The 27,558-nt window shown below is 42.9% G+C and overlaps 1 protein-coding gene across 2 annotated transcripts; it reads right to left on the bottom strand.

Annotated features, from left to right (window-relative positions):
- Positions 1–7,225: 7,225 nt before the first annotated feature.
- Positions 7,226–18,034, bottom strand: LOC308578792 (epididymal secretory protein 4-like). 2 transcript variants are annotated; one of them, XM_081179359.1, is made up of 6 exons: positions 17,885–18,033; positions 15,262–15,389; positions 13,973–14,040; positions 10,162–10,254; positions 8,565–8,666; positions 7,248–7,382 (listed from the first exon to the last, which is right to left on the bottom strand). In XM_081179359.1, exons 1-6 carry the CDS (start codon positions 17,978–17,980, stop codon positions 7,363–7,365), a joined length of 507 nt encoding a protein of 168 aa, XP_081035485.1. In that variant the 5' UTR covers positions 17,981–18,033; the 3' UTR covers positions 7,248–7,362. The 2 variants fall into 2 exon arrangements, with proteins under 2 accessions (XP_081035486.1, XP_081035485.1); XM_081179360.1 differs by lacking the exon at positions 8,565–8,666 and having other exon boundaries at positions 7,226–7,382; positions 17,885–18,034.
- Positions 18,035–27,558: the final 9,524 nt, after the last annotated feature.

Here is a 27,558-nt window from a genome sequence, read left to right on the forward strand (position 1 = left end):
TCTTCCTTTCCTCCTTTCTTTCATGATGGCTCTTTATAACCTTCAAAGTTTATCTAAGCATATCCACCTATCCACCTCTTTGAAGCCAATTATTCACAGGGAAACAAGATAACCAGGTTATTTTCAGAAGAAATGGTTTCATCAGTACCCATATTCAGAAAGCTCTAGCACACCATGCACATCACAGCTTGTCCCACTGGAAATCTGAAGAGTCAGTCTGTGACTGGAGCCCACTCCATGAATGGAGGGAATATTGCCAACTTTCAGTGTGTGGGGGTAAAAATGCTCAGAACTCTGAAGTGGAGTGGGCTTACTTTTAACGATGCAGTGGCCAAGGATTCTCAGCACACCCTCTTTTTAACAGAAGAAAGCATTGGTACAAATGCAAGTGGTGCCTAGCTTGCCATCAGCAACATGAAACTATTATGATTTGTTTTATATCTTTATTTTGCCATTCACATGCTTATTTATAATAGGGTTAGATGTAGGGGATGAGTGGTGTCAGCTTAAGTGTAGGGCTGGCGGGCCCATGAGCCTTGCTGAGGCAGTCACCTCAGGCAGCAAGCTGGGGACAGTTGAGAGGGCTGGCAGGTCTGAGGAACCTCAATCGCTGCCTGCCCACTGAGACGCTTCCCTCCTCTTCTGCCCCAGGGAGCACACTGCTCACACCACCTTCTCTTCTCCAGCCTCATTTTTTCTCCCCTGCCTTCAGCACACCGGGGTTTCCCCAGGCCGCCTCCAGTCACTTCATGTGGAGGAGGAGGATGTGGGTGCCATTTTCCATTTTGCCTCAGGTGGCAAAATGTCATCTGTCATCCCTGCTTATGTGGGTATTTAGGTAGGTAGAGTATGCAGGTTGTTGTTGTTTCTAAGGTATCTTAGTAGAGACAATTTTCACAATGTTAAAAATGCAAGTAGAATTTAGTTTGCATCTATGAATATTCTGGGATGAGGGCCTGGAGCCTCCCGTACATCCTTGGCCCTCTTGGAGGTCACAAAGCCTTGTGCTCCACTCCTTTGCTGAGTCCAAACTCCCTTTTGTGGTCAGCAGAGTGACTGTCTCCACCACCTACTGAGCTGGAGAAACCCAGATGACTATCCTTGTATCGTTTTATTTGGTTATAGCTACACAGGGCATGTGGGGTGAGATAATACTTCTGTTGTACTACACCAAGACACAGCTAAAACAGTATTAAGCATGTGTTTGTGTCAGTCTCCGCAACCCCAGAGTCGGCCGCGACTAGACGTGATGGTCAGGGGTCCCTTTACCTTTACCTAAGTCCCATCCTGCACAATCGATCACATGCATGCAAATGGTATCATTTGAATGGCAATGCCTATCAATTTGGGGTGGGGGGGTCTGGACTCCTTAAATATTTTCTGGAAGGTGGGGGCTGAAGGGACCATGGCCCCTAAGAGTTGACTCTTATGAATGAGTCCCTGTCTTCTTTAACACCCACCCACCCACACACACACACACACACACAAACAATAACATTTCTGGTATTTCTGATTAAAGGCCTCCTTTCCTCCTCCTGATCTGTTCCAGATCCAGGCAACTCCAGGGCTTCATAAGGAGGAAGACTAATAAAGTTAACCCCTAAGGCTTAGAGGAAGCTAAGCCAACTGAGGTCCCATCTCAGTTCTGGCCCCTCTCCAGTGGGCGCCATTGCCATTATAAGAGAACAAGGGAGGTGTTCATGGTGAGTTCAGGCACCTCAATTTCTAGAAAAATAGCATTGGTAATAATAACAGTCCAAAGCAGAGTGTCACAAATAAATTGTCTAAAGAACAAAACATAGAAACTCAGCGAAAGTCGGGGAGAGAATTTTATTTTGAAAATGTTCACAAGGTCCCCCCCCCCCAAGTGGCCACCTGGGCCACTTATTGTATCTCCTCGGTGAGTGGTGGTTGCGGCCCGACTTGGGGCCTCCCTCACTGCTCAGACGCAACACACCAGTTTGAGCACAGCACGTCTCCCTCAGCTGCCGTGGGGGCTCAGGGGTTCCCACCAAATCTGCTAATTCAAATGAGCCAATCCACAGCAGCCTTAAGGCTGATGAATGGACCTGAGAGAGGCAGGCTTCACTCAGGTCCGCTCGGCAACTATAATTCCCATCTGACCCTGCCCTCCTTGTTGCAGCAATCCCATTGCTAAGGCAAGTCAGGCGGGGAAGAGTGTCACTTAGAAGTTCAGTTATGAGGCACTAAATGGGAATAACATTTAAAAGATACTCAACGGTATACTTTTGAACAGGGGGAAACAGCAACAGCAATGTTTCCCAAAGTACAGTGAGGGGAAAGAGAAGAAACCTTTGTTTAATGTGTGTGAGAGAGAGAAAGAGAGAGATTAAAGATGGCAGGAACTCGAACCACCTTTGCACAATAAAGTGAGGAGAACTGGTAGTCAGCAAACGTAGAGAAATGCTATACATCAGACAGGCTGAGGTCGCAAAGGCAGCTTGCGTCCATAAAATAAAAATGGTGGTGGTGGTGGGGAATCAATAAGCAAAAAGGGAAGGTTGCACAGCCGTGTATGCACAGAGAAACATGGTTTTTAAAGAAGAGACTAGGGCAAGGCTACCAGATTTTCTTCAATGAATCCGGGGACGCTTTTCAACTTCCTACTAAATTGATGGATTGATTTGTAAATCCGGGGACTGTCCCCAGGAAATGGGGACGTCTGGTAACCTTAGACTTGGGTGGACTTGTGAATAAAACTAGATTTATTACAGAACAAATGGGAGTCATTGAGCAGAAATAAGGAGTTGTTGTATGACAAGACTTTACCATCTAAGTTTCCTTATATCCAGGGTTGCCAGATCTCCAGGGCTGACCTGTGGTATCCAGGCGTTAATGCGCCATAGAGGCTTGTTTAGGTCGTGTGTGTCAATAGCGGCTTCTCTGAATGCTGCGGCTGCTTCAACAGTCAGTTCTAGCCCAGGAGACTCAGGTTCTGTCCACACTTCAATTCGTCCTGCACTTTCTTAGCACTTGTATCACATCAGTAGCACTGAACCAAACGTTTTTCATTTATATTTCAATACAGAAACACACAGACACACAAAAATGCTTTTTTACTACTATATCAGAATGAACAAACACAAGCACCTTAAAACTTGAAAAGAAATTTGTTCCCCTTCCTATCTGATCCTTTTTGGGGCTCTGGAACAGAGAAACACACACTTTCCCTTGTGGCACATTGTATGGCATTCCTCTTTAATCTCTTTCACCTCCACACCTTCAGTCTCCAGCCATGCCTTGAGTAAAATTCAAGTTGTCTCCAGAGCCCATGGTTGTGCGCTTCTGGTTCTCTGCCCCAGACACTATTTTCTTTAAAACGTGTCCCCCTTTTGCACTGACATGGGCATTGTGACAAACTGCACACATATGAGAGAAAGCAGTTTCTCTTTCCAGTGCCAATGTGTGTTGGACGTGTGACCACAATGCAAAAGCAGAGAATGACTGGCTATTGTACAACATCCAAAATTGTCTCCCTGCTTTCTTGGGTGCAGGGTTGGTGTCTTGTGCCACAGCCACCTCAAACTTTCTATATTATGGGCTGTGTGGATGGTCTTCCTTTAATGGCAATTAAATTATGGTCTATTTTTAACTTGTCCTTGCTGGACTCCCGCTTGAGGGTTCCAGAGAAGCGATAATGGTATGCCTTGGAATGCCAGTTGCAAGAACATGGGTGTGAAAGGACTATTGCGATCATGTCTTGTTTGCAGGCCTCTGATCGGGACATCTGGCTGGTCACGGTAGGAAACAGAATACCGGGCCAGATGGACCTCTAAACTGATGCAACTGGGCACGTCTTATGTGGTTATGATGGTTGTTGTTAAAAATACCAGAAAGGAATTTCCCCCTGCTCCTTTTTTTTGCCTTCCCCATAGCAATTGTCACAACTTTGGTGGTTTTAGGCGTTGGGCGAAATCCTTTAGTCTATCTTCCCTAAATGGGGGGTGGTGTGAAGTGGTGACTCACCCCCGACCCCGTGCGGCGGTGATTCCAGGGTTCCCTGTTAAAAGGGTTTGTGTGAAGGGAGTCACTGGCTATAAACTGAAAGGTTGTCAGTTAACTCCCCTGGGTTGCACAGAAAAGGGCCCTGGCTGCTGCGTAAACAAACGTCTTACAGTGCCCCCTCCCCGGATCCAATTAACCCTGATGTGCCTCTGTCCCCCGGCTGGGAGGGACACACACTCAGTGCCTAAGCCACGGTCTTCCTGAAAGTGTTAATAAAGTTGTGGCCAATGTAAATCCCATAACACTTCATGAGTTATTCATTCCTTTGGGTGGTCTCTCGGGGGTCAGGGGGTCTCTGCCTGGGCATGCAATTAGCACTGATAGAAAAATTAACCACAAAACCAAAAACTTTTTGGTAGCTAGGATTGCATGCGGTAACTGGAACTGCCACACGGTTGCAAATACAGCAGTTTAAGGAATGTACACTCCAAAGTAATCTTACCTCACATCTTTGCAAAAGGTGGGAGGGTGTTTTTTTGTTCTACTACAGTTTCTTGTATTGTAACTTGAGAAAATAATTTTAAAATATTTTCTAAAAAGTGTGTCAAATGACTCTTGTTGGTATTGCTGAACAGTTTTTCAGCCAGAACCCAAATGCAAAGACCGCTGACTAGTTGGCTGCCTTGGGAATGGTAACTGTGAGTTACACACAAAGTCGCTATGCAGCTAACCAAGACTCCAGAGGCTGATGCTCTGAGTCAAAAGGGAGCCCAGAGCAAGCGAGCATGGCTGTCCAGGTAAGCAACTCAGAGATGTTCTCTTCAGCGCAGAGGGACTGGCCTTTATCCTGAGGGCTTTGCTTTCTAGAATTTCAAGCCATAACACTTGTGGAGCCCTTTTCACAAGGACAGAGAAGCATTGGATAAGAAGCATCAGCTATCACAGGAGGGAGAAGAGAAGCAGAGGTTCTGCTTTGCAAAGAAGAATTGGCTTGCAACTCTTGCAGAGGCCCATCTTATCTCTCTTTACACATGTACATTTACATCTGTGATATTACACAGGTGCTGTTGATAGGAACAGCAGTCAAAGTAGATGGTGCACAAGGGGACAATTCCAAAAAAATATAATAATAATCAATGAGGGCTACAACTTTAAAACAGAGTTTTAATGTGCAAAGCAGAGCCAAAATCTCAGTTCGCACAAAAGTGCTATACAAACCTAAGCCTGGTGGGGCAGTGTAACAGGACCGCCATTTTGTTTCTTCAGTTGTAGTCCTGCCTGGCTTGGGCAAAGTCCCACACACCCAGAAAAAGAAAAAATGAAAGAGAAGGAGATTTGGCAGGATATTATCTTAATGCCCAATTCCCTTTAATTCTGCGACCTGAATTTGTGAGTATGTGACTGAATCCCATAGGTAATATAATAATAACAACCTGGAAGTGTCCCTAATTCGTTCTCTGAACATCCATCTCTGACAAATAGAAAGGGTCCCTCCAGAATGATGCAATTCCACAACGTGTCATTGGCACAACAGTGCATTAGTGGTGAATTTGTTTTTGACTGCCCATGCATCCTTCTGCTTTACTAATTGTTCTGTGATGTTTCCCCAGTCTTACCACATTATTGCCATATGGAGGGACACAACTCCCCCTGCACCTCTTTTCAGTATGTCAGCCAAGGAGTGCAAAAGCACTGGGATCATCCACATTTGTCACCAGACTGCTGTCTTGTGGGTTAGATGTGCAACCCATAAGGGATTCTGCTGATTCTTGGGGTAGGGAATTGGAGGAATGCTGTTAACATATTATATCTTGATTTATTAAAATAAATTTTATTAAGGTTTATAATGAAAATTTTAATATATTTTCTCTATTTTTAAACTACCTAATAATTTTATCTAGATACAATAAAAACATGCAAAGTGGTAGGGTGTGTGTGTGAAGAAACTGAGGAGGAGAAAGAAAGAGAGAGAGAGAGAGAGAGAGAGAGAGAGAGAGAGATAGAAAATTAAGATTCAGAAAGTAAAGAACTTCCAATTCTTGATCTGTCTGCTATATAAAAACAATATTCACTTCATCCCACCCAATATCACACCCACCAAACATAGTATATCTTTTAATAAAAAAATTATTGATATTTTATTAGTTTTTTTCAATTATAAAGTAATATAGTGGAATCGTGGCTCCCGAACGCTTTGGGAGCTGAATGTTCTGGCTCCCGAACAAACGAAAACTGGAAGTAATTGTTCCGGTTCTTTGGAATGTTCTTTGGAAGTCGAATGCCCAGCACGGCTTCCGCAGCTTCTGATTGGCTGCAGGAAGCTGCTGCAGCCAATCAGAAGCCTTGCCTTGGTTCCCAGACTGTTTCAGGAATTGAACAGACTCCCAGAACGGATTAAGTTTGGGAACCAAGGTTCTAGTGGAACCATTCCACTGTAAAGTGATACAAAGAGAAAGAACAAAGAACACAACTGCGTAAATGGGAAAACATTATATTAAGATATGAATATATATATCAGCCTCTTGCCTACCACTGTTTTGCAGTGTCACGAAAGAAGGCATATAAATTTGCCAATTAAAAATAAATAGATTAAAATAAAATTGAACACATTTCTGACTTTGATGGTTTTAATTGGTTTTGATGGGTTTTCAATACAATTAAATGACTGACAGTGGCATTGATACTCCATTTTGTTACATCTCTAGGGATGTGATCCAGTTGATTTTCTATCCAAATGGGATGCTTTTACAAATTTGAGCCATATTTGCAGTCACACACAACCCCAGGTTCCAGGATTTAACTCATGCATTCGGGCATGGAGCTGTGGAAGAAAAAAAGATAATGTCTCATAGGAAGATGTGGAATTGGGACCAGGGAGCAGAAACCTGGTAACTAGCTAATAGGGACACTCTAGCTGTATGGACACCTCAGCGCTAATATACATGCTGATTCCTTCATCCTCTTTCCTTGTAGGGAAGGTGCAGAGAAACCACAAAGAACTGAGAATTCCTTTAAGATTATTATTTTTTAAATATATATATATTATTCAAGGTATAATGGCAACTTGTTTTTTCTCTCCTTTTTTGCATTTTACATATCATCCATTTTTGCAATTGTGATTGTGTTAACTGTCTTGCAGTGTCATGAAAGACGGCATATAAATTTGCCAATTAAAAATAAATAGATTAAAATAAAATTGAACACATTTCTGTCTTTGATGGTTTTAATTGGTTTTGATGGGTTTTCATACAATTAAATGACTGACAGTGGCATTGATACACCATTTTGTTACATCTCTAGGGATGTGATCCAGTTGATTTTCTTTGCAAATGGGATGCTTTTACAAATTTGAGCCATATTTGCAGTCACACACAACCCCAGGTTCCAGGATTTAACTCATGCATTCGGGCATGGAGCTGTGGAAGAAAAAAGATAATGTCTCATAGGAAGATGTGGAATTGGGACCAGGGAGCAGAAACCTGGTAACTAGCTAATAGGGACACTCTAGCTGTATGGACACCTCAGCGCTAATATACATACTGATTCCTTCATCCTCTTTCCTTGTAGGGAAGGTGTTCTAGCTATTTGATCATTTTAGGTGCTCTTTCTGTACGAGGAAAGTTGGCTTAAAAGAACCAGCAACCCTTTCCCCATTAATTCACAGGCAGGGTTGGCGCCACTGCTGAAGCCCACACAGGAGTAGGAGGCCCATTGTAAGACCTTGTCGGTTCTGCTGCTGGCTTTTCACCTGCACTCTGCAAGTGGGTGAGTAGCAAAAGGAGCAAGGAGAAGAAAGACAACCTCCATTGCACACCTCCGCCACGCTCATTCTGGGAGGTAGTGCTGATTGGATCCAGAGCAAGAGGCAAGCAAATGAGCAGCAGGACCAATGGTGCAGAAGAGGTAGGCCCATTTAGGAAGGGGAGCACATAGAGAGTGTGTTGCTCAAGCCTCCCTTCCCCAGAAAACACCCTAGAGCTTACACTGCTGAGAGAAACTAACGTAACAAACGCTACAGCCTGGGACCAGGATATATTGAGAGATGCACTTCCCATCTGAAGCTGTTTGTGCTTGATCAGATCAATGGCCTCACCTCTGCTTTCTGATCTACCTCAGTCAGATGCCTGATTGAGGTAAAGGAGGCGGGTCTTTTATATTCAAGTAGCCTGACTGTGGAATGCCCTGCTGGACAGATCCCCCTGGATCCATCACCAGTTGCTTCTATCAGGGCTATTTGGATTCACCTGTTCCATTAGACATAATACTCTTTATCAGGTGATGGCGGATGCAATTGAAGATTTTAAAAATACAGTATATATTTTTATCTGCCTTTCTTTTATTATGCCGTTTGGCTGTTTTTACATATGTTGTTTAATGCAATGTTCCTTAGCTTAATCTAACTTGTGTTCCGTTTTTAGAAACAGAAGGAAGGAAGGAAGGAAGGAAGGAAGGAAGGAAGGAAGGAAGGAACAGAGAAAGAAAGAAAGAAAGAAAGAAAGGAAGGAAGGAAGGAAGGAAGGAAGGAAGGAAGGAAGGAAGGAAGGAAGAGAAACTTCACCATTATTTACCCCAAATTGAGAAATAATAACTACTCTTACCAGATTTGTGTAGATAGATAATCTTGTCCGCTGGCAAATCCAGGGATTTGGCGACAGCCTTGTATATGTCTATTATGTCAGCTGATGGTTCTGGTTCCCTAGCTTCAGACCCCAAAAAGATGTCACATTAAGAATTGGGATGAGGAAAGAGAGGGGGAAGGAACAGACATATTTTGGGTTCGGGGCACATAGTTAAAGAGGTATAAGATAAAGCCTTATTTGCTGCTATCATGATTGAGTGAAAGATTAATAAATATTTAACAAACTTAGTGAGAATCTAGTGAGCTTCATAACGTGCAACTTTCTGAACAAAGCTCACAGAAAGCCATTTAGGTTATTTATCCTGCAATGTTAATCTGTTATAACCTTGGTTTGAGTACACAAAACCTGCATAATCCTGAAACCAATCATTCATGGTTGTGAGTAGTAGTATTATGACCTACCATAAATGAATGGATGCTGGAAACATTCCTGGGGTAAAAGAGTATGCCTTTATGCAGAAAACATGTCTGACAAAATGTAATGGTATCTACCATAATCCCAGTTTCAGGGACCTGTTTTTATAAGTAGTCTTTCATGTTTTAATTCTATCAATGCTTAATTGTTTTTAATGATGGCTTTTTCTATGTTTTTTCCTTATTTTTAATTTGTAAGCCACCTTGAATCTCTGTCAGGGAAAAATGTGAGGGTATAATTAATTAATTAAAGCATGGGATTCGCCACCAAAAGGATAGTAAAGGGACCCCTGACCATTAGGTCCAGTCGTGGCCGACTCTGGGGTTGCGGCGCTCATCTCACTTTATTGGTCAAGGGCACCGGCATACATCTTCCAGGTCATGTGGCCAGCATGACTAAGCCACTTCTGGTGAACCAGAGCAGCACACAGAAATGCTGTTTACCTTCCCGCTGCAGCTGTACCTATTTATCTACTTGCACTTTGTGCTCTCAAACTGCTAGGTTGGCAGGATCGGGGACCGAATAATGGGAGCTCATCCCGTCACAGGGATTCAAACCACCAACCTTCTGATCAGCAAGCCCTAGGCTCTGTGGTTTAACCCACAGCACCACCCGCGTCCACCAAAAGGATGGACAGCTTTAAAAGGGGAACATGGACAGCCTTAAAAGGGGAACAGGCCAATAGAAAGTACCATTTAACCTACCATAGCAATGCAGACACAATTTATAATAGCACATGAATCTGTTCTAAAATATCTAGCTGTGCTGGCTGAATATATCTTTCAAATGCTAACTGTACCACAGCACTATAATACAAATGGTTGCTCACAACCTTGAAATCCAGGTGATGCAGATAGTGTGGAGCAGACATATTTCTGAAAACAGGTCAGATGCATTTTAATTCATAAAATCTTCAGTGGCATATAGTTTATGAATGGCTTCTGCTTGTGCATGAAGCCAATTCATATAATGTATTATGCTGCTGAATATTCAGAATTTGAGAAAAGTGATCTAAAGAAAAATAACCACTGTATTTTTATATTTTTAGTTGGCAGGTATACCTGACACATCCAATAGCACACACTCCTTGCAAACACACACACACCAGTGCACTCCCCCCCCCATCCCCAATGCCACATACTATAAAGATGAAGGGCCTTCATTATTGTTGTGTCAACGAAAACCATGTGATAACGGCTGTAATCTGCTTTCACGAAATATAAGGTGCTCTCCCCTAGATGCAAAAAAGAACCACAAAAAATATCCTTTAAGGGTGCATATATCGCTTTTCCCTGTACGGTTGCTAGATCTGATAGGTATGTAGCCTTTTGACTAAATAGAAACCTTATGAGTTAAATCTAATCCCCAATTAATGCAGACCCTTTGGCACAATTAAAGCTTATGAGGGAGTCTTAAAGCTCGAAAACTGAAATAAAAAAAGAACTTACTCATTTCAATTCCCAACAAGTTATTTTATATGTTCATTTTAACCATATGAACACCTATTTATTTATTCATAAAAATTGTATATTACAATTTTATAAAGCAAATAGCAAAACAGTTTACAACATTTTTCTAATATGTAGTTAGACTCACTGAACACACTGCACTCAAGTATATGCATGTTTACACCAAATAAGTCCTATGCCCAAGTGAAAAACAAGTAAGGACATTTGTATGTTGCCCAGCTAACTCTTCCAAAACAAAGGAGAAATTACCAGAAGCCCGGGGGGGGGTGTACAGGAACCCTCTAAACAATGAAAAATGTACAAGAAGTTATTTAAAAGTAGGCAAAACAAGACTGCATGCAAGATGAATAATATACATGAATAACTGGGATCTCCTTGACTACGTTGTTTCATGCTTCAGTAGAACAAAATGGCATAGCCTCGTTTGATTTTTCAAAACTGTGTTGAACTATGTTCATTTTAAATAGTGTAATACAATAAATAACCTTACCCATTTGAATGTCCAGAGGCAGCCATTTAAAGCATGGGCCTCAAGAAGGGCATTCAAGATGTCTAGCTGCGCTGGATGCCTCTCCTACCTTATATCCTTTGGAGTAGCTATGAGCAGCTCCCTCTATGAGCAGCTCCCTCTTTGTCCACCCACTGACCCAGAAGAAATCCATGGACTCATTTCTAATCTTAAAATTGGAAAAGCCCCCGGTCCCGACCTATTCCCGGCGGAAGCTATAAAACTTCATGCATACTGGTGGGCGAAAATCCTGACCACTACTTTTGATGCCGTAAATAACAGTGGGAAGGTACCAAGAATATGGAAGGATGCGATTATTGTTCCAATTCATAAAAAAGGCTCGACAGATAATCCGGGAAATTACAGGAATATCAGTTTATTGTCATTAATTGGGAAAATATATGCACGGTTCTTGTTAACTAAGCTTACTAAGTGGGCCGAAGAGAACAACCTGATTGGGCCTGAACAGGCTGGTTTTAGACCGAATCAGTCAGCGGTTGACCAGGTCCTAGTTTTATACCACCTTGCCCGGAAATATTCCTCCCCAAATAGAGGCCAACTTTGTGCGGCCTTTATTGATTTAAAGGCCGCTTTTGATAGCATCCCCAGAGGATTACTTTGGGGGAAATTAGCCCAATGGGAAATAGACAAAAGACTTCTGTGGCTAATAACTAAATTGCATGGCGGATCGGCCACTAGGGTGAGAATCACTCCGACCGGAGACCTCTCAAATCCAGTACCTATCAATAGAGGTGTTCGTCAAGGATGTATCCTTGCTCCGACCCTTTTTAATCTATTTATAAGTGATATGAGGGCGTCTCTGATAGAGTCTCAAGAAACGATCCACGCCCCCCGTCTTGCCCAATATCGTTGCCCCCTTCTACTCTATGCAGACGACGCAGTGATCCTATCCTTCTCAAGAGTCGGCCTCAGGAGGGCATTAAAAATCTTCGAAGTTTACTGCAAATCAAATTTTCTTACAATTAACCATGTTAAGTCCAAAGTTCTAATTTTCACCAAGAGTCGAAAAACCTATAATTGGAGAATAGACGGAAAAGCTATTGACCAAGTCTTTAAATTTCAGTACTTGGGAGTCTTTCTCCAACACAACATGGGCTGGAAGGTCCATATTGCATATGTATTAAACAGAGCTAAAGCCCTTTCCTATGCGTTATTGCGTTTTTTCTTTTCAGATGGGGCTTTCCATATTCCATCAGTGTTAAAAGTTTTCAAGGCAAAGGTGATTGCAACAATAGCATATGCAATCCCATTATGGGGGTCCTTTGTTAACCTAACCCATTTGGAGGTAATCCAAAACCAGCTTTTAAGAAGGTTGCTAAAATTACCCAGGTGTGTAAGCAATACTGCTATACGACTGGGACTAAATGTTACATCTCTGGAAACCACATTATGGAAATGCATCCTCTGTTACTGGTTGGCATTATGGCATAAACTTCCAAATCTCCACTTGATACAGTGTCTCTGGAGAGATGACTTCCCTAGCCCCAGGGCAAAAATAATACATGGGAAACTTGTGTCCCTAGGACTATCTCCATCCGTACTATTAAAATTGGATTTAATTTCTGCCAAAAGAATTATAACTCACAAATTAGAGGAGATGGATTTACAATTTAATATTGCGACAGGTGGTGGCACCTGTTCGCCGATAAACCTTGGCTTAACACCACCAACGAAACTTCCATCTGACTTAACTACCTTATCTGTGGTGACGCACAGGTATGCCTTTATAAAGGCTAGATTCAATGTTTTCCCATCAAACGTGTTGGGTAACAGACTCTCCAACGGTCAGATCTCACTCCTCTGTGACTGTAAAAGTGGATCTATAGAATCGTTATATCATATAATCTTCTGTTGTCCATTACATTCGGCTGCACGGTCCAAGTTTCTGGCCCCATATTTATTGAGAATTGCTGACGGTCCTCAGGAAGCCCAAATAATATACTTATTAAACGACGAAGATACAAGTAGATCCCTCGCAGTAGCTAGATACCTGATTAATGTTTTATTTCAAAAGAGGAGAAATGGATCACTGTATGTCTCTGACAGCTTAGCTAAACTTAAGAACCATCAATAAGTGCCAGAACTAATAAAAAAATTTCCTTCCAGTAGCACCTTAAAGACCAACTAAGTTAGTTCTTGGTATGAGCTTTCGTGTAGAAATGAGGTATCTGAAGAAGTGTGCATGCACACGAAAGCTCATACCAAGAACTAACTTAGTTGGTCTTTAAGGTGCTACTGGAAGGAAATTTTTTTATTTTGACTATGGCAGACCAACACGGCTACCTATCTACTGCCAGAACTAAGGCGCATACCCCCCAAAATCTGATGGATCTGAATGGCGGTTTACATAGAGGGAGTTTATTGTGTATAGTGTTTACTTAACTGAAGTAAAATTGGTTCTATATGGGTGTTTTAACTTGGAATTGTATAAACTGTATTGTTTTTGGATAAATTCTGATGTATTGTTTCGATATGGGCCAATGGCCGCAATAAATCTAATCTAATCTAATCTTTGGAGTAGGACAGTCCCATGAAGAACTGATTCTACCACCACCGCTACCACCCCATCCCCCACCCCTTGTATATGGGCAACGACTTCATCATGCCATGTTTGGTTTGGTTTTAGTTTTTAAACGTTTTATCACTTTTTGCAGCATCCTCAAAATGTTACTGGAATCAAAATGCTGACAAGCCATATCCCCTCCCCTCACTGAATCCGTATTTATCACTTCTCAGAGGAATCCAAAGTTTAAAAAGTCTCTTGCCAACAACCTATCTGTGTTTATCTCAAGGACCGAGTTGCAATATTAAGCCCCCATTAGGAAGCCCTAATTGGTGGGGAGAGAGGTAGAGAGAGCAGAGGTGGTTTGAGAACAGATTGGTTTCCCATGGAGGTGGGTAAAATATTATAAATTCCCTCCAGCCTAAGGGAGGAATGAGCCACTTGAAGTTACCTTTTTTATATATTCCAGGCTTCTCACCCGGAATCAATCGATTCACCACTTCTTTGCATTCATTATCTCTGGCAAGGGAAAAAAATATATAAGATCAGAAATGTGTCTGCAACAGGAAATATCCTCCCACCCCATCCATGCCTGAACCAACTGAAATTCTGGTGTGGGGAAGTCTTGTGAGTCTTGTGTAGGGAAATCCTTGCCAATCCAGTGCCCTCCCAATGTTCTAGACTAAACATCACCAGCCCCAGCCGGTATGGCTGCATGATACAGAAACTAATAAGAACATGACTGGACTGGTTGGAGTTGATAGGGACTGTAGTCCAAAACATCTAGAGCAGCCTTTCTCAACCTTGGGTCTCCAGGTGTTTTTGCCCTACAACTCCCATCCTCCCTGACCACTGGTCCTGTGAGCTAGGGATCATGGGAGTTGTAGGCCAAAAACATCTGGGGACCCAAGGTTGAAAACCACTGATCTAGAGGGCACCAGGTGTTTCTTGACTATGAAGCTCTGAAATGGTTCCACAGCAAATGGAATGTTCTTGAGTGTTCTTGCTACTTTTGGGCTAAGTTCTTGGGGGTTGGGTGTCTGGTAGAGCGTGAGAGTCCAGAGCACTTACATTTCAAGTGATGAGTCAATAAGTCCAATCCAATGTGGGAAATTGCTGGGCAGGACCTTGGAGAACTTTCCTTTGGCATGTTTGCGCAGAGTTCTCTCAGAATCAGGCATGCTGATGACTTCTGAGGCCTTATTATGACAGGCTGGTCTGATAGCTCTTGAGAAGGTGTCGAGCCAACAGACAGTGTACTGTACATTATCTAAAGGCCTGTTGCCCTATTCTGCATCTGCTTGCTCTTCCAGGAAGGAGGTGAGAAGGACAGCCTAGAAAGTGTGTGTTCTGAGCCTGACAACTCCAGCAACATCACATCCTCTGACCTGGAGGGTCACGGGGGGGGGGGTGTCTCCAACTCTCCAGGTATTGATTCCTTGCCCAACATGATGGGCAACACAAGTAGCTGCCTGGGGAATAGAGTTCTGGAAACTGTGATGGCTAATGGGGAACCCCACACAGAAAACATTTTGCCATCAAAATGTAAAGAGAAGGATTCAGGGGTGGGAGGAAGGTGCATGAACATATCTTCTTGCATAATATTCTGTCCCTACAAACTTGCAGAATTGCAGCTGTCAAGACTCTAGAATTTTAGTGATTACCCCACTTCGAAAAGTGTATTCATGGATCTTGAAGCACAAAGAAAGGTAGTGATCAAAGTAATCCAAGAGAACTTACTGATAAGCCTCTGCTACACAAACCATTTCTCCATTGTTTTTAGGTTCCACTGTAACAAGATGTCTGTAGTAATGCGTTAGTTCACCTCTCTCTAGCACCACTGCAATGAGAGTCCATCTTCCAGCCAACTAGAGAAAGAAGTTGGTATAGTGGTGTGTTTTTTTCAGAAATGCATGCTGGGAAATGATCATCTTTCCACTCGCATCACTCCAGGCAGCAATCCCCACTCTGTCCCCCCCCCCTTTCCTTAAGGCACCTCGACTAGTGTAAGATACCTTAGCTTGGAGGATACAAACAGAACTCTCTCACATAGCTTATGACCTTCTTGGATCCTCTGTGCAAAGGGAAAATGGCGTCACTGATGTGGTGGCGGCCTGTTTTAGGATTTGTGTATTTTTCAGCCATGGCAATAAAGGGAATTTTTACAGCTCTCCAACCAGAGGTAGGTAAGGGCCATGTTATATGCTGTGTGTCACTAATCCACTATTCTCTCTCTCTCTCTCTCTCTCTCTCTCTCTCTCTCTCTCTCTCTCTCTCACACACACACACACACACACACACACACACAGTTTACATTTACTGGAAATGTGGTCTTTTTCTCTTCCCAGAAAAAATATGTGAAAAGTGTAAAACTGTGTTTCTACTCTTCTGCATCACAGCACTTTTACCCTTCACATTATAGATAGGTTTTGCTTTGTTTCAGTTGTGTGTTATTTGAAAAGCAATAAAGATTACTGTGCAATGATGTGGAGGAAGATGCCATGTAGAAGCATCTCCTTCTGACATCATGGTGTGGTTGCGTAGCAGAGAGAAGAGAAGAGAAGAGAAGAGAAGAGAAGAGAAGAGAAGAGAAGAGAAGAGAAGAGAAGAGAAGAGAAGAGAAATGCTGCTTTAGTCTGAGATCACAAATCAGCCACAAGAGGCACATGAATGTAGCAAGTACTGCAGAATTACTCTTAAGTAAGGAAGTAGTTTTTGCTTTTTATTGTGGGGATTGGAGACAGTGTTTGGTGGGATGGGGCTTCATTATGAACATTATGAAATAATCACAAACTTTTAAAGGAAAAATAAAGGGCAGTGATTGGTAGCAGCAATACAGAAATTAATTTGTCTATTTAAAATCTGCAACAGTTTCACAATTAAGAGATCTTTGGCACAACAAAAAACTCTCTTGGGGAGACAGATCTGGCCCGCAGGCTGCAAGACCCCTGACATAAAGACAGTAAGAGCTGGAAGTAAAATTCATACAAGTTCAAATCTATACTCAAAATCCAAACCTGGGAGTTTGTGATTTACAGTGAACAAGCAAATAAGAGACCATATCCCAGAATGTCCCATATCCCATATGTCAAAGATCTTCAGATGGTGCTATTTAATGCTCCCTTGTGCTAAAGGATTGTTGGAATATTTACCTGATCCGATCAGAGATGTGCAAAGGAAAAGTGCCAAAATTCTGACATGCTTTTTCCATACAAAAGGTGGCAAACACATACCATCACCCCTTGAAGTGTTTAAAACTAAACCCCTAGCAGAGTTATTATATGGGGCTCAGATTTGGACAGGCCCTCACTTTGGATCTAGAGAAGCTGTTCAATCTAAGATCCTAAGGCAACTTTTTTCTGTTCCATTCTTTGTTCCAAATGCTTCATTGCACTTAGAATTACAGATTTGGTGTAGGACATTTATTGGCTTTGCCTAAATTTAAACCCCACTGGTCTACTACACTTTGTATCACAAGATTGTCATGAGAGCGCTGGGACTAAAATTGTCAACCAAAAGCTTTACTTTTCTGGTTTATCACCAATACAGTTATTAACACTGGGCTTCAGTAAAGCAAATAATTTAATATAATACCGTGCGACTGAATAATTTGGCCACAATAAGGACATTTTATCCATGGTATGATTATTTCCCACCTTGACATTTTGGCACCCTATTTTGCAAAATTTAACAATTCCAAAATACAGACATGCTTTCACTTTCGCAAGATTGAATATCCTGTCTATGACTGTACTTGAGGGTCGATTTCAAAAAATTCCAGTGGAAAAATGGTTATGTCCAGGTGGAGATGGCAGTATTGAGTCAGTGGCTCATGTACTTGCACTCTATTTATAATGATATGAGGAGTGAGGTTATTATTCCTCTATTATTGTCTATGCCTGGTCACTTAACCATTGCAACTGTGTCCTTTCTTTTAGGTGATCAAGATGACAGCAAAAACTGCAAGGTTCTTAGCGGGGGCAATTAGAATAAGATCTATTATTTGATTATTGATGTAAACCTCCAAAATGTATTTTTTATAGTTAAGTTTTTACCTCTTTCTTCAGTACATTTTATTTTATTGCTATGACTAGTGGCTGATGCAATGAAGATTCTGATTCTACCTGATCATTCCCCTACTTTCAGGCAAGCAGCCAAAGGCAGGTGGGCATTGTGCCCCAAAATTCAAGGCCCCCAAATGGCAGTGCCAAATTATTGCCTCCCTGTTGACTTGACGCCTTGAACTGTTGCAGTAAAAGGAGAAATTGAACACTTATCTTGTTGCCACAGTCCTGCAAAACTGGCATTTGTAAGGCACAAGAGCTTACACAAGAGGAGTATTGTGAGGCAGAAGAGCTGTTACCTTTTGAACATCAAGGTCTGGCTGAATGTCGATGCTGTCTGAAGCTTGAAGCAAGTACAAGGAAGTCAACACCAAACTTAACAGCACACCTGTCATCCTTGCAATGGGCTCGCCTTTGCACCAGATTTCTTTCTTCCTTTCCTCCTTTCTTTCATGATGGCTCTTTATAACCTTCAAAGTTTATCTAAGCATATCCACCTATCCACCTCTTTGAAGCTAATTATTCACAGGGAAACAAGATAACCAGGTTATTTTCAGAAGAAATGGTTTCATCAGTACCCATATTCAGAAAGCTCTAGCACACCATGCACATCACAGCTTGTCCCACTGGAAATCTGAAGAGTCAGTCTGTGACTGGAGCCCACTCCATGAATGGAGGGAATATTGCCAACTTTCAGTGTGTGGGGGTAAAAATGCTCAGAACTCTGAAGTGGAGTGGGCTTACTTTTAACGATGCGGTGGCCAAGGATTCTCAGCACACCCTCTTTTTAACAGAAGAAAGCATTGGTACAAATGCAAGTGGTGCCTAGCTTGCCATCAGCAACATGGAACTATTATGATTTGTTTTATATCTTTATTTTGCCATTTACATGCTTATTTATAATAGGGTTAGATGTAGGGGATGAGTGGTGTCAGCTTAAGTGCAGGGCTGGCAGGCCCATGAGCCTTGCTGAGGCAGTCACCTCAGGCAGCAAGCTGGGGACAGTTGAGAGGGCTGGCAGGTCTGAGGAACCTCAATCGCTGCCTGCCCACTGAGACTCTTCCCTCCTCTTCTGCCCCAGGGAGCACACTGCTCACACCACCTTCTCTTCTCCAGCCTCATTTTTTCTCCCCTGCCTTCAGCACACCGGGGTTTCCCCAGGCCGCCTCCAGTCACTTCATGTGGAGGAGGAGGATGTGGGTGCCATTTTCCATTTTGCCTCAGGCGGCAAAATGTCATCTGTCGGCCCTGCTTAGGTGGGTATTTAGGTAGGTAGAGTATGCAGGTTGTTGTTGTTTCTAAGGTATCTTAGTAGAGACAATTTTCACAATGTTAAAAATGCAAGTAGAATTTAGTTTGCATCTATGAATATTCTGGGATGAGGGCCTGGAGCCTCCCATACATCCTTGGCCCTCTTGGAGGTCACAAAGCCTAGTGCTCCACTCCTTTGCTGAGTCCAAACTCCCTTTTGTGGTCAGCAGAGTGACTGTCTCCACCACCTACTGAGCTGGAGAAACCCAGATGACTATCCTTGTATCGTTTTATTTGGTTATAGCTACACAGGGCATGTGGGGTGAGATAATACTTCTGTTGTACTACACCAAGACACAGCTAAAACAGTATTAAGCATGTGTTTGTGTCAGTCTCCGCAACCCCAGAGTCGGCCGCGACTAGACGTGATGGTCAGGGGTCCCTTTACCTTTACCTAAGTCCCATCCTGCACAATCGATCACATGCATGCAAATGGTATCATTTGAATGGCAATGCCTATCAATTTGGGGTGGGGGGGTCTGGACTCCTTAAATATTTTCTGGAAGGTGGGGGCTGAAGGGACCATGGCCCCTAAGAGTTGACTCTTATGAATGAGTCCCTGTCTTCTTTAACACCCACCCACCCACACACAAACAATAACATTTCTGGTATTTCTGATTAAAGGCCTCCTTTCCTCCTCCTGATCTGTTCCAGATCCAGGCAACTCCAGGGCTTCATAAGGAGGAAGACTAATAAAGTTAACCCCTAAGGCTTAGAGGAAGCTAAGCCAACTGAGGTCCCATCTCAGTTCTGGCCCCTCTCCAGTGGGCGCCATTGCCTTTATAAGAGAACAAGGGAGGTGTTCATGGTGAGTTCAGGCACCTCAATTTCTAGAAAAATAGCATTGGTAATAATAACAGTCCAAAGCAGAGTGACACAAATAAATTGTCTAAAGAACAAAACATAGAAACTCAGCGAAAGTCGGGGAGAGAATTTTATTTTGAAAATGTTCACAAGGTTTTCATGTAAACCCTCCCCCCCCCCAAGTGGCCACCTGGGCCACTTATTGTATCTCCTCGGTGAGTGGTGGTTGCGGCCCGACTTGGGGCCTCCCTCACTGCTCAGACGCAACACACCAGTTTGAGCGCAGCACGTCTCCCTCAGCTGCCGTGGGGGCTCAGGGGTTCCCACCAAATCTGCTAATTCAAATGAGCCAATCCACAGCAGCCTTAAGGCTGATGAATGGACCTGAGAGAGGCAGGCTTCACTCAGGTCCGCTCGGCAACTATAATTCCCATCTGACCCTGCCCTCCTTGTTGCAGCAATCCCATTGCTAAGGCAAGTCAGGCAGGAAAGAGTGTCACTTAGAAGTTCAGTTATGAGGCACTAAATGGGAATAACATTTAAAAGATACTCAACGGTATACTTTTGAACGGGGGAAACAGCAACAGCAATGTTTCCCAAAGTATAGTGAGGGGAAAGAGAAGAAACCTTTGTTTAATGTGTGTGTGTGTGTGTGTGTGTGTGTGAGAGAGAGAGAGAGAGAGAGAGAGAGAGAGAGAGAGAGAGAGAGAGAGAGAGATTAAAGTGGACAGGAACTCGAACCACCTTTGCACAATAAAGTGAGAAGAACTGGTAGTCAGCAAACGTAAAGAAATGCTATACATCAGACAGGCTGAGGTCGCAAAGGCAGCTTGCGTCCATAAAATAAAAAATGGGTGGGGGGGAATCAATAAGCAAAAAGGGAAGGTTGCACAGCCGTGTATGCACAGAGAAACATGGTTTTTAAAGAAGAGACTAGGGCAAGGCTACCAGATTTTCTTCAATGAATCCGGGGACACTTTTCAACTTCCTACTAAATTGATGGATTGATTTGTAAATCCGGGGACTGTCCCCAGGAAATGGGGACGTCTGGTAATCATAGACTTGGGTGGACTTGTGAATAAAACTAGATTTATTACAGAACAAATGGGAGTCATTGAGCAGAAATAAGGAGTTGTTGTATGACAAGACTTTACCATCTAAGTTTCCTTATATCCAGGGTTGCCAGATCTCCAGGGCTGACCTGGGGTATCCAGGCGTTAATGCGCCATAGAGGCTTGTTTAGGTCGTGTGTGTCAATAGCGGCTTCTCTGAATGCTGTGGCTGCTTCAACAGTCAGTTCTAGCCCAGGAGACTCAGGTTCTGTCCACACTTCAATTCGTCCTGCACTTTCTTAGCACTTGTATCACATCAGTAGCACTGAACCAAACGTTTTTCATTTATATTTCAATACAGAAACACACAGACACACAAAATGCTTTTTTACTACTATATCAGAATGAACAAACACAAGCACCTTAAAACTTGAAAAGAAATTTGTTCCCCTTCCTATCTGATCCTTTTTGGGGCTCTGGAACAGAGAAACACACACTTTCCCTTGTGGCACATTGTATGGCATTCCTCTTTAATCTCTTTCACCTCCACACCTTCAGTCTCCAGCCATGCCTTGAGTAAAATTCAAGTTGTCTCCAGAGCCCATGGTTGTGCGCTTCTGGTTCTCTGCCCCAGACACTATTTTCTTTAAAACGTGTCCCCCTTTTGCACTGACATGGGCATTGTGACAAACTGCACACATATGAGAGAAAGCAGTTTCTCTTTCCAGTGCCAATGTGTGTTGGACGTGTGACCACAATGCAAAAGCAGAGAATGACTGGCTATTGTACAACATCCAAAATTGTCTCCCTGCTTTCTTGGGTGCAGGGTTGGTGTCTTGTGCCACAGCCACCTCAAACTTTCTATATTATGGGCTGTGTGGATGGTCTTCCTTTAATGGCAATTAAATTATGGTCTATTTTTAACTTGTCCTTGCTGGACTCCCACTTGAGGGTTCCAGAGAAGCGATAATGGTATGCCTTGGAATGCCAGTTGCAAGAACATGGGTGTGAAAGGACTATTGCGATCATGTCTTGTTTGCAGGCCTCTGATCGGGACATCTGGCTGGTCACGGTAGGAAACAGAATACCGGGCCAGATGGACCTCTAAACTGATGCAACTGGGCACGTCTTATGAGGTTATGATGGTTGTTGTTAAAAATACCAGAAAGGAATTTCCCCCTGCTCCTTTTTTTTGCCTTCCCCATAGCAATTGTCACAACTTTGGTGGTTTTAGGCGTTGGGCGAAATCCTTTAGTCTATCTTCCCTAAATGGGGGGTGGTGTGAAGTGGTGACTCACCCCCCACCCTGTGCGGCGGTGATTCCAAGGTTCCCTGTTAAAGGGGTTTGTGTGAAGGGAGTCACTGGCTATAAACTGAAAGGTTGTCAGTTAACTCCCCTGGGTTGCACAGAAAAGGGCCCTGGCTGCTGCGTAAACAAACGTCTTACAGTGCCCCCTCCCCGGATCCAATTAACCCTGATGTGCCTCAGTCCCCCGGCTGGGAGGGACACACACTCAATGCCTAAGCCACGGTCTTCCTGAAAGTGTTAATAAAGTTGTGGCCAATGTAAATCCCATAACACTTCATGAGTTATTCATTCCTTCGGGTGGTCTCTCGGGGGTCAGGGGGTCTCTGCCTGGGCATGCAATTAGCACTGATAGAAAAATTAACCACAAAACCAAAAACTTTTTGGTAGCTAGGATTGCATGCGGTAACTGGAACTGCCACACGGTTGCAAATACAGCAGTTTAAGGAATGTACACTCCAAAGTAATCTTACCTCACATCTTTGCAAAAGGTGGGAGGGTGTTTTTTTGTTCTACTACAGTTTCTTGTATTGTAACTTGAGAAAATAATTTTAAAATATTTTCTAAAAAGTGTGCCAAATGACTCTTGTTGGTATTGCTGAACAGTTTTTGAGCCAGAACCCAAATGCAAAGACCGCTGACTAGTTGGCTGCCTTGGGAATGGTAACTGTGAGTTACACACAAGGTCGCTATGCAGCTAACCAAGACTCCAGAGGCTGATGCTCTGAGTCAAAAGGGATCCCAGAGCAAGAGAGCATGGCTGTCCAGGTAAGCAACTCAGAGGTGTTCTCTTCAGCGCAGAGGGACTGGCCTTTATCCTGAGGGCTTTGCTTTCTAGAATTTCAAGCCATAACACTTGTGGAGCCCTTTTCACAAGGACAGAGAAGCATTGGATAAGAAGCATCAGCTATCACAGGAGGGAGAAGAGAAGCAGAGGTTGTGCTTTGCAAAGAAGAATTGGCTTGCAACTCTTGCAGAGGCCCATCTTATCTCTCTTTACACATGTACATTTACATCTGTGATATTACACAGGTGCTGTTGATAGGAACAGCAGTCAAAGTAGATGGTGCACAAGGGGACAATTCCAAAAAAATATAATAATAATCAATGAGGGCTACAACTTTAAAACAGAGTTTTAATGTGCAAAGCAGAGCCAAAATCTCAGTTCGCACAAAAGTGCTATACAAACCTAAGCCTGGTGGGGCAGTGTAACAGGACCGCCATTTTGTTTCTTCAGTGGTAGTCCTGCCTGGCTTGGGCAAAGTCCCACACACCCAGAAAAAGAAAAAATGAAAGAGAAGGAGATTTGGCAGGATATTATCTTAATGCCCAATTCCCTTTAATTTTGCGACCTGAATTTGTGAGTATGTGACTGAATCCCATAGGTAATATAATAATAACAACCTGGAAGTGTCCCTAATTCGTTCTCTGAACATCCATCTCTGACAAATAGAAAGGGTCCCTCCAGAATGATGCAATTCCACAACGTGTCATTGGCACAACAGTGCATTAGTGGTGAATTTGTTTTTGACTGCCCATGCATCCTTCTGCTTTACTAATTGTTCTGTGATGTTTCCCCAGTCTTACCACATTATTGCCATATGGAGGGACACAACAAAAGTGGGAACCCCCCTAAAGAGCCTCAGAAAACTTGTGAGATGAAAATTTACAGGATTTAAACGGAAGTTGCAGGACATGCATGAGCTGGAAACAAAGGAGTACATGAGCCCCAAAACATTTGCAGAAGCAAATGCTAATGATAGCAGGATTGAAAATAGTTGTGAATATTAAATAAGGACGTCCAGAGAGTCCATAAAAAAGATAAATGGTAAATTACCATAGTCCTTTCACAGAATATTTAGCTCTCATAGAAAATAAAAAAGGAAGGAAAGACTCTTTAGTCCCTTTTCCAATGAAGGTGTAAACGTAGTGGTGTAGACCACTTGGTCTACGCAACTGCCCCTGCACCTCTTTTCAGTGTGTCAGCCAAGGAGTGCAAAAGCACTGGGGTCATCCACATTTGTCACCAGACTGCTGTCTTGTGGGTTAGATGTGCAACCCATAAAGGAGTATGCCGATTCTTGGCAGTACGAAGAAGAACAACATCAAAACACCAAGTTGGGGGAGAGAGGTTTTCTGTCAAAGCAGTTTCTCCAATTGTACCACTGATAACCCAGTCTGGCACAGCTGAGTCTCTCAGGCCATAGCCCAGGGGTAGGGAATTGGAGGAATGCTGTTGACATATTATATCTTGATTTATTAAAATAAATTTTATTAAGGTTTATAATGAAAAATTTAATATATTTTATCTATTTTTAAACTACCTATTAATTTTATCTAGATACAATAAAAACATGCAAAGTGGTAGGGTGTGTGGAGAAACTGAGGAGGAGAAAGAAAGAAGGAAAGAAAGAAAGAAAGAAAGAAAGAAAGAAAGAAAGAAAGAAGGAAAGAAAGAAATTAAAAGAGAAAGATAGAAAATTAAGATTCAGAAAGTAAAGAACTTCCAAATTTTCATCTGTCTGCTATATAAAAACAATATTCACTTCATCCCACCCAATATCACACCCATCAAACATAGTATATCTTTTAATTAAAATTTTTTTATCTTTTATTAGTTTTTTCATTTATAAAGTAATATAGTGGAACCGTGACTCCCGAACGCCTTGGGAGCTGAATGTTCTGGCTCCCGAACAAACGAAAACCAGTAGTAATTGTTCCGGTTCTTTGGAATGTTCTTTGGAAGTCAAATGCCCAGCACGGCTTCCGCAGCTTCTGATTGGCTGCAGGAAGCTGCTGCAGCCAATCATAAGCCTTGCCTTGGTTCCCAGACTGTTTCAGGAATTGAACAGACTCCCAGAACGGATTAAGTTTGGGAACCAAGGTTCTAGTGGAACCATTCCACTGTAAAATGATATAAAGAGAAAGAACAAAGAACACAACACACAACTGTGTAAATGGTAAAAACATTATATTAAGATATAAAAAAATATATCAGCCTCTTGGCTACCATTAGAGCGCATAAAATGTATTTTTGTTGTCCCATTATTAACTTCCATATAGTTGGTAAATGATATATCTTGATTTCAGTAAGGCTTTTGAAAAATAACAACACCCATGATATTCTTGCATAGAAGCTGGTGGACTGAATAAGGATTCTGTTAGGTGGATTAGTAGCTGGCTGGCTGACCAAACCCAAACGCTTCCTCGTCATCCTGATAAAAGGTAATAAGTAGGGTACTGCAGGGTTCTGTCCTGGGCCCACTGTTGTTCAATGTCTTTATACATGACTTGGACGAAGGAATTGAGGGGATGTTCATCCAGTTTACCAGTGACACAAAACTGGGAGGAGTAGCTGATGCTGGGATGCAAAGTGACCTTAACAGATTGGAGAACTGGGCCCCAACTAACGAAGTGAATTTCAATAGGAAAGAATAGGAAGCAGACGTTTCAAGACCAAGTCACGCTGTGCTTAGAGTAAAATTAATCCAATACATCTGCTTCCATTTTAAAACACTTTACAGTGGTACCTTGGGTTAAGAACTTAATTCATTCTTAACCTGAAACTGTTCTTAACCTGAGGTACCACTTTAGCTAATTGGGCCTCCCGCTGCCCCTGTGGCGCAATTTCTGTTCTCATCCTGAAGCAAAGTTCTTAACTCGAGGTACTATTTCTGGGTTAGCGGAGTCTGTAACCTGAAGCATCTGTAACCTGAAGCATCTGTAACCTGAGGTACCACTGTACTTTGGCCTTGAAGGACATTAGAAGCTATGCAGAAAGTTTTCAGGAGAGAGTGGAAAGACTCCTCAAGCAAAAGAACCCCAAAACTTCTACTATCCATTTCCCAACTAGTCTGCTGCAAAGGAGTAAGTGGTACTGTGCTCTAAACCACTGAGCCTCTTGGGCTTGTGGATCAGAAGGTCAGCGGTTAGAATCCACCTGATGGGGTGAGCTCCCTTTGCTTGGTCCCAGGTCCTGCACACCTAGCAGTTTGAAAGCATACCAGTGCAAATAGATAAATAGGTACCGCTGTGGCGGGAAGGTGAATGGTGTTTCCGTGTGCTCTGGCACTTGTCACGGTTCTTCATGCGCCAGTAGCAGTTTAGTCATGCTGGCCACGTGACCCAGAAAGCTGTCATGCGGACAAATGCCAGCTCCCTTGGCCTGAAGCAAGATGAGCACCGCAACCCCATAGTCGCCTTTCACAGGACTTAACCATCCAGGCGTTTTTTACCTTTACCTTTTTACCTGCTGCAAGGTAAAACTACCCACTGTATAGAAATTTATTCATGTATGCAGCTACAGCGGTAAGAATGTTACTTGTCCGAAAATGGAATGAAGAAGTCCCAGCAAAGGAAGAACGGATACAAAAAATTATGGAATATGCAGAAATGGTGAAACTTGCTGGAAAAATAAGAAATCAAGATAAGAAACTTATAATAAATGAATGGAAATTGTTTATTGTATAAAAAATAAACTATAAACAAATAAGATCACTGGCAGGATGATTGAATTAACCAGAAGTTTTATAACAATATATATTTAAAGTACAGTCATACCTCGGGTTACAGCCCCTTCAGGTTGCGTTTTTTTGGGTAACGGACTGCCGAAACCCAGAAGTACCGGAATGGGTTACTTCTAGGTTTCGGCGGTCAGGCATGCACAGAAGCGCCGAATCACAACCTGCACATGCGCAGACGCGGGTTGCGAATGCTGCGGGTTGCGAATATGCATCCCACACAAATCACGTTCGCAATCCGAGTGTCCACTGTATATACTTAATTAGCAAATTCAGCTAATTTTGATATTCAGAAATACTTTAAAACCTCCTTGAATGTTTCTGGTGTTTGTTCCAACCTACAGCTGGAGGAGAAACACAAATAGTTACATCTCCGATATGGACTATGATCAAACATCCAGGGAAGCATTCTGGCTCTTTTACCATACTTAATATCATACACGGAGCAGCATTCTGCAGCTGCCTAAGCATGGCTGGGGTCTAGCATGGGCTAAGGCAATCGTGCTCAGACGGTTGCATACTTGCAAAATCTTTTCCTGTGGCGTTTTGCCAATTCCTCTGACAGGTACTGGCAAGAGTCTTGAACTAAGACTGGGCAGACCAGGGTCTACAGCCACACTAGGCCTTGAAACTAAATGGGAATAAATGGGAGATGTACTGGAAGCCAATGCAGATCTCTCAGGACCGGTGTTATGTGGTCCATAAGTACTTAGACACCCCAAATCTCCGCCTCCCCTCCCTTCACCTCCCTTCATTGTCGCTTTCTTCACTGCTGGATGAGGAGCTGCTTCTCAGAATCTCTGGGGGCTCTCTGTACGCCCATGCCTCTCCCACCCTTTCCCATGGCAGATCCCAGGCATTCCCCCATGCTTCATAATCCACCTCCCTGGCGTCAGGAGGTGTGACTTCGAGGAAGATATTGTCCTCCTCCTGCACATATCCTTCTTCAAAAATTTTTTCCCAAACCCCCCAGATTGTAT

Source organism: Podarcis bocagei, assembly GCF_964188305.1.
Source record: "Podarcis bocagei genome assembly, chromosome: Z".
Classification (NCBI taxonomy): domain Eukaryota; kingdom Metazoa; phylum Chordata; class Lepidosauria; order Squamata; family Lacertidae; genus Podarcis; species Podarcis bocagei.

Coding starts and splice junctions, on each gene's coding strand:
- LOC308578792 (XM_081179359.1), bottom strand. CDS start 17,980: ATGACAGGTGTGCTGTTAAGTTTGGTGTTGACTTCCTTGTACTTGCTT. Junction 15,390..17,884: donor CAGACCTTGATGTTCAAAAG/GTAACAGCTCTT, acceptor TTCTTTCTCTAG/TTGGCTGGAAGATGGACTCT. Junction 14,041..15,261: donor TGTGTAGCAGAGGCTTATCA/GTAAGTTCTCTT, acceptor TTCCCTTGCCAG/AGATAATGAATGCAAAGAAG.